This window comes from Acanthochromis polyacanthus, chromosome 19, assembly GCF_021347895.1.
Source record: "Acanthochromis polyacanthus isolate Apoly-LR-REF ecotype Palm Island chromosome 19, KAUST_Apoly_ChrSc, whole genome shotgun sequence".
Lineage (NCBI taxonomy): Eukaryota > Metazoa > Chordata > Actinopteri > Pomacentridae > Acanthochromis > Acanthochromis polyacanthus.
Genome location: NC_067131.1, coordinates 14535255 through 14547633, shown reverse-complemented (window position 1 = coordinate 14547633; position 12379 = coordinate 14535255). Strand labels below are relative to the sequence as shown.

The 12379-nt window shown below is 39.5% G+C and overlaps 1 protein-coding gene across 1 annotated transcript; it reads right to left on the bottom strand.

The window, feature by feature from the left end:
• Positions 1-4908: 4908 nt before the first annotated feature.
• mfsd1l (major facilitator superfamily domain containing 1-like) lies at positions 4909-10133 on the bottom strand. The gene is made up of 13 exons (XM_022220347.2): positions 9948-10133; positions 8519-8619; positions 8237-8346; positions 8086-8141; positions 7849-7992; positions 7605-7763; positions 7391-7506; positions 7179-7279; positions 6106-6217; positions 5871-6008; positions 5442-5581; positions 5232-5343; positions 4909-5134 (listed from the first exon to the last, which is right to left on the bottom strand). Exons 1-13 carry the CDS (start codon positions 9967-9969, stop codon positions 4991-4993), a joined length of 1455 nt encoding a protein of 484 aa, XP_022076039.2. The 5' UTR covers positions 9970-10133; the 3' UTR covers positions 4909-4990.
• Positions 10134-12379: the final 2246 nt, after the last annotated feature.

The following is a 12379-nucleotide window of genomic DNA, read 5'->3' as shown; positions in this document are numbered from 1 at the left end:
TTTAATGACTACATGACCTGCTGCTGGTATTCTGGCTCTCAAAACTCACTCTCTAGTATATTGTCTATTTTCATACATATTTTGTTTCAAGGCTCAACCCTGATCTTTCAACACCTTATCTAAAACGCTACACCCATTGCCTCCTTTAGACTGTGAAGCTCAGTCTCCATCCTCCCGTCTCCCACCTATGGCAGCTCAAGGACACCAGCTCACCTAAAACTTTGCTCAAAAACTGTAAAACGCAGTTGTGATACTGGAGTGATTCAGCCATATGTATTTGAACCAGAAGTCAGTTCCGAAGTAGAATAATTGTATGGTAAGCTCCAGCCTGCAGGCAGACAGGATTGATTCCTTAGGTTTGTTATGTAAGAGGTAATAAGTCTGAATCTGAGACTCATCAGTACACTGCAGTTTCCAGGTAAAAATACTCAGGAACTGGATTAACTGCTTATTGCGCTCATGGTATGTTATCTAGCATATAAAGAACACCATATGGACACGTAAAAAAGGGAGAGGATTACATTTTCATGAGCATATCAACCTAAATCTGCATTTTGTCTCAAGGTTCAGCGCTGACAGTTCAGTTAAATGAAGCACAATATTGGCAAAAAAAAGAGGGCAGTTTACTACAAAACAGACGAAAGCGATGCGTCATGTCTGCCAGATACTTTCTCGACTTTCATTTAATAAACAGAATTCACGTTTTAGATGAGAATGCTAAGTATTCAAAATGTCTGCTCAAGTCTGGAGAGGTTAACTCGTCTGGATGGTGACAGCAAGGACATGGATTACTCATTGGTCATGTCATCGTTATTCCTTCACTGAGACACACCCACAATGGTTTTACGCAACCCCAAAGGAAGATTGTGATGGTCAAAATGAGGAGTTTTCGGAACTGGGGCTTCAATTACTTCAGCAGAATGGATATTTTTGTTTATCAGATTGTCAGAAATAACTGAAAAATGCAGAGGCGGACAAACCACGCTTAGTATTGTGCGTAGTCAGAGTCCAAAGGTCCATACTGAGTCAGCAAAGCACACAATATTGTCCATATTACAGTGGGATTGATCATAAACCTCAAATATTTGCTTTATCTCAGAAATGATTCACACTGGTGATGAACTCCTATTACATGTGAGCAGTAATGTGCTTTTTTTAATTTAAAGCTTGAGCATTATACCCTTCAATAACTCAGATTTTCCTAAGACTTTTTCAAGTTTCCTTCTGAAATGATAAAATGTATTATATCATTTTATGCATTTCCCCTCATGGAATTGGTTGTTGAGCTATGGTACCACATACATATTTTTAAAAAAAATGTAAACTCTGAAAATTGTATAGCAAGAACTTATTGCTTTAAAGAGAGCACCAATTACATAATGAAGTAAACTCTTCATTACCTGATACCTCAGCAGGAATACATGCCAACTTTTCACAGAGGATGTAGTCGTTGGGGTTGATGAAGGGCAGCTGCTCCATCATGGACTGTTTTGGAATAAGGTAGAGAACCTCCGCAATTTCGCCATCTTCAATTATCGACATGCGCCTCACAGAGTTCTTCCTCTTGACCCGGTCCAAAATGACCATTTCACTGCTGTGGCTGGAGCCGCAGATCTTGCCCAGGCTGCTGAGGTTCAGGAGGCTCGACACGCTCATGTTGTCGAGACTTTCAGCCAAACAGTTGAGGCTGCAGACCGACTCCAGGTGAGAAACCATAAAGCAAACCTGAAGATGTCAAAGCTTCCTGGTGAATGTCAGGTATTAAGTTGCTCTATAAGACGTTGTGACTGACTCAGCGTGTATGTGTGTGTGTGTGTGTGTGTGTGTGTTGTCTAACAGGCAAAGACTAACTTCTACCACACGCCCCTTAAGAAGATTAAAGAAGGTATATTTTTAGGGTTTATCTTCACAGTAAACAGAGGATCTGAGCTCTAGGAAGTCCTTATCAGGTAACCTTCTTCCCTCCTTTCCAGTGACTTTGACTTGACACAACTATGTCACCAGTTGAGATGCATTCATCCAGCAAGCTGGTGATTGGGACGGTATTTTAAGAAGATTATGAGCTGCCCCTGTATTGTATCATCCAGCTATGCATGAAGTTACAATCATTTTTATTCAAAGCTGCAGAAAAGGTCACCTTATCTGCACAGGTCAGATCCTGTCTGTGTGGTTCTGGTTTGGATTATGACTGAACACAAGGACAGCTGGACAAAAAAAAAAATTCATCCTCAAAAATCACAGAACTTTAAAACTGCCAGACTGCAAAAAAAAGAAAAAGCCTGCAGTCTTCTGAGGGCACCACATTCAACACTGGCACCGCATCAGGGACACAAGGTTGGCATCCAACTACTACACAAGCACTATTTGAGGACTGCAGCATTAGATCTATTTAGAAACTCCGTAATCTGTGTTTCACTGAACTCCAACGGCAAAAACTATTGAAAGGTTTACAGTAATGCAATTGTAGGAAGGTGACGTTCTGTCACACTGAAAACTGGAATGTTTTCCATAAAAACGCACCTGGTCTCATCAGAATAGATAAGGCGTTCTTTCAGCCCTTTATGCATGTTTTACTAGCAGAAAGTGAAAGTTAAGCTAGACTCATCATCCTTACATCTTTCTGGTTTATTACTGCTTTGATATTATGTGGAATAAATTATCAAAACTTGGGAGAATTTTGCAGAAAACACTATTTTACACCAGCATACATAAGAATCTACACTGTTATGTTACAAAAATACTGCAATGAATATTAATGCAAAAAGTGAAAAAGCAAACAATTTACACAACAGATCATTTCACGCTGACTGTTGGATAAGTCACTAATGTAAAAAAACATCATTTAGCAGACACAGGCTTAGAAGCACAAGAGAAAGCCTAAAAGAAGTGACACTTCTTTGGTGTTGTGCTATTTATCTGTAGCTATTTTAATGAAGGCTACATTCTTGCGGTTGCTGACAGGATGATGGATGCGATATGAAGTACTGTTATCTTGACAACCTCCCCAAAACACCCACACTGGGTTATGAAAGAAGTGTCCGATGTGCACGTAACTAGTTATTATGAATTTACACAAAGGAATGGAGGGGAATGTGTGGCGCTCCAGCAAAGGCCAGTAACACAAACACAATGGTGGAGTGTAGACAACCCTGTGGTCACTGCAGATACTGTGGTTTATAGACTGAACACACAGCAAGAAGTGCAATGAGCTCCCCCTGCTGGTGGTAGAGGAAATACAGAGTTATAAATAAATAAAATGATCGGATTAGCAAAGATTCACATTTCAGGTAAAAGTTGACATTAAAATCACAATAACTACAGTTTCGGCTGAAGAATTTTTTTTCTACAGCAACTGCTTCAATGACAACATGATTGGTAATTGGGAAAATATAAGATATTGTGCCTGTACTGACACTGAATTGTGGTTATGGTCACCTTTTGAAAGCAAATTCAGTATTGCCTTTCTTTAGGTTTTGTTTAAGCCTCTTGTAGAACTTTTTAGGTGCAAAATGCTTCACTGTGTTCAGAAACTAGTTGATCAATGCCGTTCTGCTGTCTGATGCTGTGCTGATAGTGTTGTGCAAGTTTATTGAGCATTTTTTGGTTGGAAATATCTGCTTGCTGTGGCCGAAAATATATCTGAGAGAATGGATCAAAATGATCAAGTTGCAGGACGGGCAGCTAAACAATAAACTGAAAGTCATTGTAAAGGTCAAGCAGATTTACAAACAACTCAGAGGAAGAAAATTATAATAAAAACAGACGTTTTTTTCAGATCATGCATTTTTACATAATAAAAAAACAATTGTACATTTTAAAAAGCGACATCATGAATCCCAGGACCATCAGTTATGGCAGTGAAGTCAATAGCTAGTGGCAATAAGATTGATAAAATGTGTTTAATGTTTAAAAAAAACACCAAAAACTTCAAAAAGGGTTACAAAGATAGTTTGATTTTTTGCTAACATTTGATTTTTCCCTTCTTACCCATATAATTAAAAAACCTGTAACACTTAAGCATATTGTCTATTGAACATTTAGTGTAACACATATGTACAATTTGAGTGCAAATACTGCTTAACTGGAATTTACTTTGACACCTTAAGGTAATCCCTGTAGTTACCAATGACACGGTAAGAAGAAACAATGTGGTTTCAGTGAGGTCTGAACAGTCTAAAAACTGGTACATACAGTTGCTTCAGAAAGCATTCAGACTATTTAACTTTTTGCATACTTCATTATGTTTTACTTCAATTTAAAAAGACACATTTTTGCAAATGCATCAGATGCACCCTGTTTGAGTCCACCTGTGGCAAACTAAAGTGACTGGACATAGTTTTAAAAAGGCACACACAACCATATAAGATCCCATAGTTCACATAAAATTATGAAGTCCAATAGCCTGCCTTCATCTGTGCAATCATGAGGGGAGGCTACTAAACCATTTCTAAAACTTTGAGGGTTCCCAAGTTGACTCTGTAACTGACCTGAGAGGGTGTCCGTTGATCTATCAGCCAGGACAAAACTGAAGTGGATGCTCTTGAGTAGTCCACTCAAAGCCCAGACTTGAAACCCTGAAAATCTGTGGAAAGATCTGAGGATGGCAGTTTATAGATCTTCGTATGCAAGTCAAACTCGACAGAATCTGCCAGAAAAAAAAGAGATAAACTGTCCAAATTCAGGTTTACAAAGCCTGTAGAGACTTACCCGAGAAGAAGGCAGGGGATTCAGCAAAATTAAGGCTGAGTACTTGTGTTAATGAGCGATTTCACATTTTGTCTTAATTTTTTTTTTAAATCCTAAAAACACATTTTCACGCTGCCATTATTAACAGAGTGGAGATTGATTGGGGGGGGGGGGGGGGGGGGGGGTGCCAAACATTTGTGCAAAAAGTGACGGAGCCTGAACTTCCTAAAGCAACTGCATGTAACATTTATTAAAAAGAGAAGAACTGATAATCACAGGTCTAGCAGTAATTAGTATTAACAACTCATGAGTTGATAGAAGGAGATCTGACAGCACCATCCTCATCATCATCCTCATTTTGCTCTTCCACTCCAGGGTTGAGCGGTTCTCGGTCTGAGTCTCTTGCTGCCTGTGCCGACCTCTTGGTTGTCTTGTTCAGGGTCCCGCCCTGCAGGAAAACAAATATTAACTGAGCAAACTGTCTGCTCTGTACAATGAGCTTACAAAAAAGAATAAGTGAGAATTCATGCGGTGGGACATCTGACCTGTCTGCGATCCACGATATTAAGCAGCACTGAGGTCACAATGCAGCAGATGGTGTTGGCCAACATGAAGATCATCATCCTCTGCCAACGCCACAACGGAATCTTAGTTTCACTAAAAAAAGAAAAGAAATGGAGAAAATGTGGGGATAAGTACAAAGACAGCAAAGAATGTGAGCACCGCAATGTGAGCCGAATCGATGCATTTCCTACCTTGATTTGGTACCTAATATCTGTCCAACAACTAGATTGGACACCCCAATGCCAATCATTTGTACAGAGGTGGCCAGACCCATGGCTGTTCCCAGAGTCGCCTGAGGCACGACGAGGGGAATAGACGGCCACATGCTCGCCTGGAAATGACAGGAAAAGGTTCGACATGACATACATACTGGTAAAACAAATAAAAAACACAGTGCAAGTAGTCTAAAAGTGCACAAATGGTCACCTTCTGTTGATATTTTGTTTTATTTACTACATTCTGACACCTCTATAGAGCCATTACAAATACTAATAGAAACAACATACCATATAATAAATAATAATTTAGCAAGGTTGGCATCTAAGACTTTTATGTCAATAGATATGAAGAAATAATTAAGTGTTAGGTGTAAAAATTAGGTCGGTTTGACCCAAACTCACAGCTGCAAAGGAATAAGTGACTCCCAGCCAGATGGTGGACACCAGAGGAGGGACAAATGTGAAGGCCAGGAGCCCAAACACAGGCAGCGTGAAGACAGCACACGCCACTGCAAAGATGCCCCGCAGACCCACATAATCCTGAAATATACACAAGAGAGCGTCACAGGTTAAATCGGCTTAACTGTATGTTGTTTGTACCCTTGCAAATCACACAAAACAGGGTGCAGAGACTTACTATGAGAATGCCCACGCCGGCTGAGAGGACCAGGGAGCAGTCATAAACTGCCCCTGCGATGTAAGCCGCCTCCTTCTGACTGTAGTCGTCATACTTATCCTGAATGAACTTGCTGGAGAGGAAAAACCAAACAGGTGAAAGTAAGTTAAAATGGTACTTGCTGCACTGATGCAGTAGGATGACATTTATTGATGTAAACAGAATCAAAATGTACTCTATATATTTTCAGATCTGCAAAATTTAGATTAGCGAAAAAGATGACATGCTATTAAACTGAAATCAGGTAGGTGGGTAAAGGAAAATCTTGGTGGTTTTAATATACGAGTAAAGCTTTTGGAGCATTTTGAGATTGGAATACAACAAGAAACAACATCTTACTTTGATTAAAAAAATTTGATTGAATTTTGATCATTTGTACCACAATGTTTCACACTATAATTAAATCTGTGGATTTATTCACAGTCAGATGTTTTTTCTAATGTTTAAAGAGAAATGAAGAAGTGGCCTATCTTGTTAATTTGACTGCAAAATTCAGCTAAATGGCTTTTTAACTCGACCATATGCCACAGTTACACCTGACGCCTCAACATTCCCACTCAGTCTTCCTTCTTTTGAAACAGCTTGCTTCACCTTTCAGTTTAAGAATAAGTAGATTAATTTTAATTCCATCAGCTACATTATATACTTTCAAATATGAAAAACTATATCTACTATGCCTTAGCTCAGTAACTGATGGTTATTATGTCCCTGTATGTCAATGCCAGTGTAACTAAACCTCAAATGAGAAACTACATAAATGTCATTTTGTTTTAAAGTCACGCACCTGTGAGAAGTGGCTTCACGTCTATGCATATTATTGTCTGGAAGTGGTTGGGCACAAGCAAGACACCTTACTAAGCTTACCGTTATTACAGATTTGTAGAAGAGAGAGCACAAGTTAACTGTTTAGTGATGCTGCGATTCACCCTCAGTGTTCCCCCTATGTTTAAAATGTTTTTGGACTCATATATGCAGCACTGGCCTTCATACGTTCATTTTAAATGTATGCATGTGTGCTGTGTTGATAACTCTACCTGGCATCTGCGATGAAGGGGAAGATGCCGTTGTAAAAGAACATGATGGTGAGAACCAGCAGCCAGTATCGTAGCGACAGGAGTTTCACGTCCTGAATTCTCTGCACATACGGAAACAAATCATGTAGTCTACGCAAAAACTACACAACATACTGTGCGCACACATCCGCAAAAAAGGCTGGAATTGAGTTCTGATTAAAGAATGCTCATACCACTTTGCGGGACTCTTCTTGGATGGCTCCATCTAGACCCAGCTGCCTCATTCCAATCTTGTCCAACGCACTGACTATGACAGCAGAGGTGAAGCCCAGCACACACAGCAGTGCTCCTAGAAAACAAAGGAAAACATTCAGTGTGGCATGAGGAGCTCTTACTTCAACACTGTGCTACCATATATTTCGAGATCACTATCCCCTCTTGACGTACCACCCCAGAGTGTCCACTGCATGCCATGGTTTTCTTCAAATTTCTGGGTGAAGAAGAAGTTCAGGACTGAACCCAGGCGAGAGAAGGCCAGGGTCACACCGAAAGCCAAAGCCAGCTCTTTTCCTTTGAACCAGAAAGCTGTGATGCGGTTCTGAACAACTAATGAGGAAGAGGAGGAGAGCGGTTTAGGAACACTTCTCAGAGATGACATCATAAAGAATATGCATATATAAAGTGGGCTTACTGGTTAGCGATCCATTGCCTGATCCAAACAAGAGCCGGCCTGTGAGCATCAGTGGCAGCAGATAGGGAGTTCCTTTGAAGTGGGACCCCAGTGCGAACAGGGACGAGCCCAAAACACACAGAAAGGAGAACAGAAACACCCCGACTGCAAAGAGGAGCAAACATAAATCAATTTACGTTACTTTTTTGTCGGTTGCTTGCTTGAACGGGTGTGCACGGCAGACGTATGTAGACTTACAGCGGTTTCCTAATTTGTCAATCAGGAATCCAGCCATGATCACCACCACTGCATTCCTGTTGATAAGAGAGAGAAGCACCAACTGTAGCTCTTCTCTGATAAGCCATTTATCAGCATTTATACAGCGGAGACAATGTGTGACTGTGCTTACGTCCAAGCATAGATGGCATAGAGAAGATTGTACTCCTGAGGGGTCATCCCCAGTCCCTCCACACAGTCCACTGTCCCATTGATCACCGTCGCATTGGGACATGTCAGGTTCTGTCACATGAGGACAAGCCAATGATAAAAGTTCTTATCTGAGCAGCTTCAAATGTAGGATAAACTTTGGAATTTTAACACCAAACTGCAATAATCGTGTCAGCAGATGTAGAGAAACCATTTAATCCTGACAGCATCTTTAAGCCAGTGACCTCTGTGACCACTTACTCACCCCTTGAAACTGATCCTGCAGAACACTGGGGATGTCAAAGCAGAAGTAGGAGCCAAATGTCAGCAGACAGTTAAAGAAAAGCACCACGAAGCGATAATAGGCTGGAGCAAGAACAGAGAGAACAGCGTCAGTGATTAACAGACAAATAATATTAACACAAAAGATTATTTTACGCAAGAGCTGCAATGATTAATTGACTGTTGGGAATTAATAAATTTATCTGCAACATTTTGATCATTCAATAATTTCAGCTTCTTACATTTTAATATTTTCTGTTTTCTTTACTCTCCCCTGACACTTAACTTCATGTCTTTGGATTGAGGGGGAAAAAAAACAACATATTTGAGGCTTCATCTAAGGCGTTGGTAATATTTTTCAGAATTTTCTGACACTTAATAGACCAAACAGCTAATCAACTAATAGAGAAAACAGTCAGTAATCAATAATAATGAATATAAACCTTATTTGCAGCCTCACGTTGAGCATCTCAGATTATGCTCTTATTGAAACCTCAACAGAATTGTCTATTTATGCAGCATCTTTTGTCCAATATGAAGAATACATGAGTACTCTAATTTACTTTCTTGATAATGCTTGACTTTAACAGCTTGCTTTGAAGCTTTCAAGGTCTTCTTCAGACAGGTTTTATGACTTAAAATGACACTCAATAACAGAGCTGCAAATAGAGATTAGTTGTACTGCTGATTATTTTATGGATTAACTAATTTAGTATGTAAAATGAAAGAAAATTATGAGTAATCTTGATCAGTGTTTTCCAAAGCGCGATATAAATTCCTCAAATGTTTTGTTTTGTCCACAACCCACAAATATTCAGTTTGCCAAACCAGAAAACATGCAAATTTAAGAAAGAATGACTTTTTTCTTTTAAAAAATACTCAAATTGATTAATGTATTATCAAAATAGTGTGGCATTAATTCATTGGTTGGCAACTAATTAATAAAATCACTGAAGCTCAATAACAAGTCAGATATGACTGTCACTATTAAATGATATTTAATTATTCGTATTCTATACAGCATAGGTAACAAATTCAATAAGAGAAACACACTTGTGTATGCTGGGAGGTTTAAAGAAAACATTCCCTTTAACTCAGTAAAGTGGAAAATTTCGGGGAAAACACACAGCTTGTGAGAGCAAAAGCTGAATTAGCTCAGTGGTGGTGAATGATTGAGCGAAAAAAAAACTATGCAGTTGAACATTTTCTTCGTAATAAGCACACAACAGCGCGTTAAGCAACTTCCCTCTTTTGTCACATGAGCTTTTTTAACGACTCGTAAAGCACAAAATGCTGAGTTGGTCCTTCAGTGGCCCACTTTTTCAGGGAACTGTACTGTCTGGATGTTTGCTATTTAGCTTAGCGAAACATTGCGGTAGTTTTTTGAGAAATTGCTCCAGTGTGTGACTTACCTTTCTCCGCTGGCTGCACCATGGTTAAGAATAGAGTGTTAGCTGAAAAACTGAAACGTCCAAATCACATCCTTTGCTGTTGTTTACAAGTAGCAGGTTAGCAGGAGACGTTCAACTCCACACAACTCTGCTGCCCCGTCCGCACACCGCAGCTCTTACAGCTACATGGATGAGCCCGTCGCCATTCAGATGTACACGTCATGACGCAGTGCGTAGTTTACAGATCTGCGCGCGGATTTTTTTATTTCTTGAAAACTTTATTGACAACTTCTCTGGATTTCAACATGACGTTATTGATTAACTGCATACAACTACATTTAAATACAACATTATATGAAAAACATGCCACACAGCAACAGTAATGTCAGAGTTGTAAACGATATTTATATTATCTAGTTTTTCATTAACTTGGCGTTTTTTGTTATTATGTTATTTTAAAGATTATATTACCAAAGTAGCATTTTCTTCAATAAATCTACACATTTAAGAACTTTTATAAAAATCGCAAGCTCATAGCCACATCATAGTACTGTCAAAAGAAAGATTTAAATAGCAGTCCACATGCTAGGGCCAGTTAACTCATTTAAAATCCAAACCACGATATGAAACAATGCAATTAGCAATTTAGAAAATGCATTGTGCAGCACATTGGACTCAGAGTTTAAATGTCAATTATTTTACAAATTCCTGCTGTTGTCCTTGTGTGACTTTTAAACTTTCAGTGGTGTCTCATGTGGTAATGCTCAATTACATGTTTTTAATCTATTATACAGTAAACGTTGGACTAAATCTTGAATTAAGTCAATTGAATCACGTCTTCCATTTTTTATTGTACTATTTAAACCTGAACTGCATTTTTTCTGTAAAATTTAATTTTTTTTTACTTGTGTTTGCATATGATAGAAGTTCAAATGACATTAATGCAAGCAAACCATGTGGTGAAAATGTCATTGTATTTACAAAAAAAATGAGGAGCTGACCAAGTTTATCACATTTTTTTCTTCCTAACAGAGCCTGTTTTGCTAATCAAACCCCTTCGGCAACATTTATCTGAGGTTTCAGTTTATTAAAAGATTCACTAAAATAAACCCATGGAAAAAAATGATTCCAATAGTGATAATAGTAGAAACCAAAGACACAAGAATAGGACTTATATTGTAAGTTACTAGTGCATTATTACTTTAGTCTGACATTCAGATTCATTAATCACCTTAGACACACATAATAATACATTTTCACAAAAGTATATAGTAGCCTTATGACAGATGATAACTTATTCTTAAAATGATATATTCTCTATAATTTAATTGTATCTTATCTACCTTTTAAAAAACATTCTTACTTAAAAACGTGTTAAATACAGTACAGATTCTTTAAACAGACCACCCTACCCATTCAATTAATGATACTCTTGGATAAAACAGTGACTGAATCACTGAGAAAACAGTCAATCACTGGTTAAGCAGTGGCTCAGTCACTCTTAAATGCCTAACAATGCCTGCAGTTCATGAGTAGGTTGATGAGAGGTTGGAGAGGATCTCCCCCAATCCTCTATTGTAAGCATCTTGGCCAGCTGAATTTCATATGGTACCATACATGTACATCAACAAACCAGGAAGCCCCACCAAGGACCCAGCAAATCACTGGTAGCCAGCTTTAATCCATAAAAAAACGTTTTGCATAAACACTGCCTGGCAGATAGCCTAGCCATGCTACACCCATGTTTCTGACGGCACAAGGGTCTAGGGAAGCTCGACAGGGAGGGAGGCGGGCTAAAAGGTTGTCTATCAAATCCCTCTGCAGCAATTGGGTAGGTATACAACCAATCAACGCAACGAATAGGCTGACGTAGTTCCGAAAGCACCGGCGGATTGTGGCTAAGTCCCATTAGCTTCCCAACCAGCGGAGCCGCGGAGCCAACTGATATATTAAGGATTTGCCATATCCCGTCGGCATAAGTCCAAATACGTCTTTCTTCTCAATGAAACACTTAAGTGCCGTCCTTTGTTTATCTTTCAAGTTGAATTTTAGCTTCAAATCTTTAAGGGCCGTGGCCAAAGCCGAGTCGAAAGATAACTGTTTATTGTGCGCCGGTTGTTTCTGTCAGAATCGTCGCCTCTGCCGTCACTTCGTTACGCCCGCCTTCTGACTCTACACTTCATGGTGATTGGTCCGGCCAGTTTTAGGAGAATCCAGCCTTGAGCCTTATGGAGGGTAACTAGACCCACCCTGGCAAAGAATTAAATTCGCTGCCGTGGGTTGTCTAGCGCGGCTAGGCTACCTGGCAGAGACAACAACCTACACAATCTGTGGACTGTTCTCTCTCCTGTCCTCTGGGAGGCACTGCAGTAGCCTCAGACTCTGGACTACCAGGCTCAGGAACAGCTTCTTCCTCCAAGCTGTCACTCATTTGAACCCGGCTACCTTTTGAC

What these genes read in the sequence shown, in the direction of transcription:
- mfsd1l (XM_022220347.2), bottom strand. Translation starts at nt 9,969, where the DNA reads ATGGTGCAGCCAGCGGAGAAAG. An exon ending in TGCAGGATCAGTTTCAAGGG is followed by an intron (nt 8,347 to 8,518) that starts GTGAGTAAGTGG and finishes CTCATGTGACAG; the next exon opens with AACCTGACATGTCCCAATGC. An exon ending in GCAGTGGACACTCTGGGGTG is followed by an intron (nt 7,507 to 7,604) that starts GTACGTCAAGAG and finishes TTTGTTTTCTAG; the next exon opens with GAGCACTGCTGTGTGTGCTG.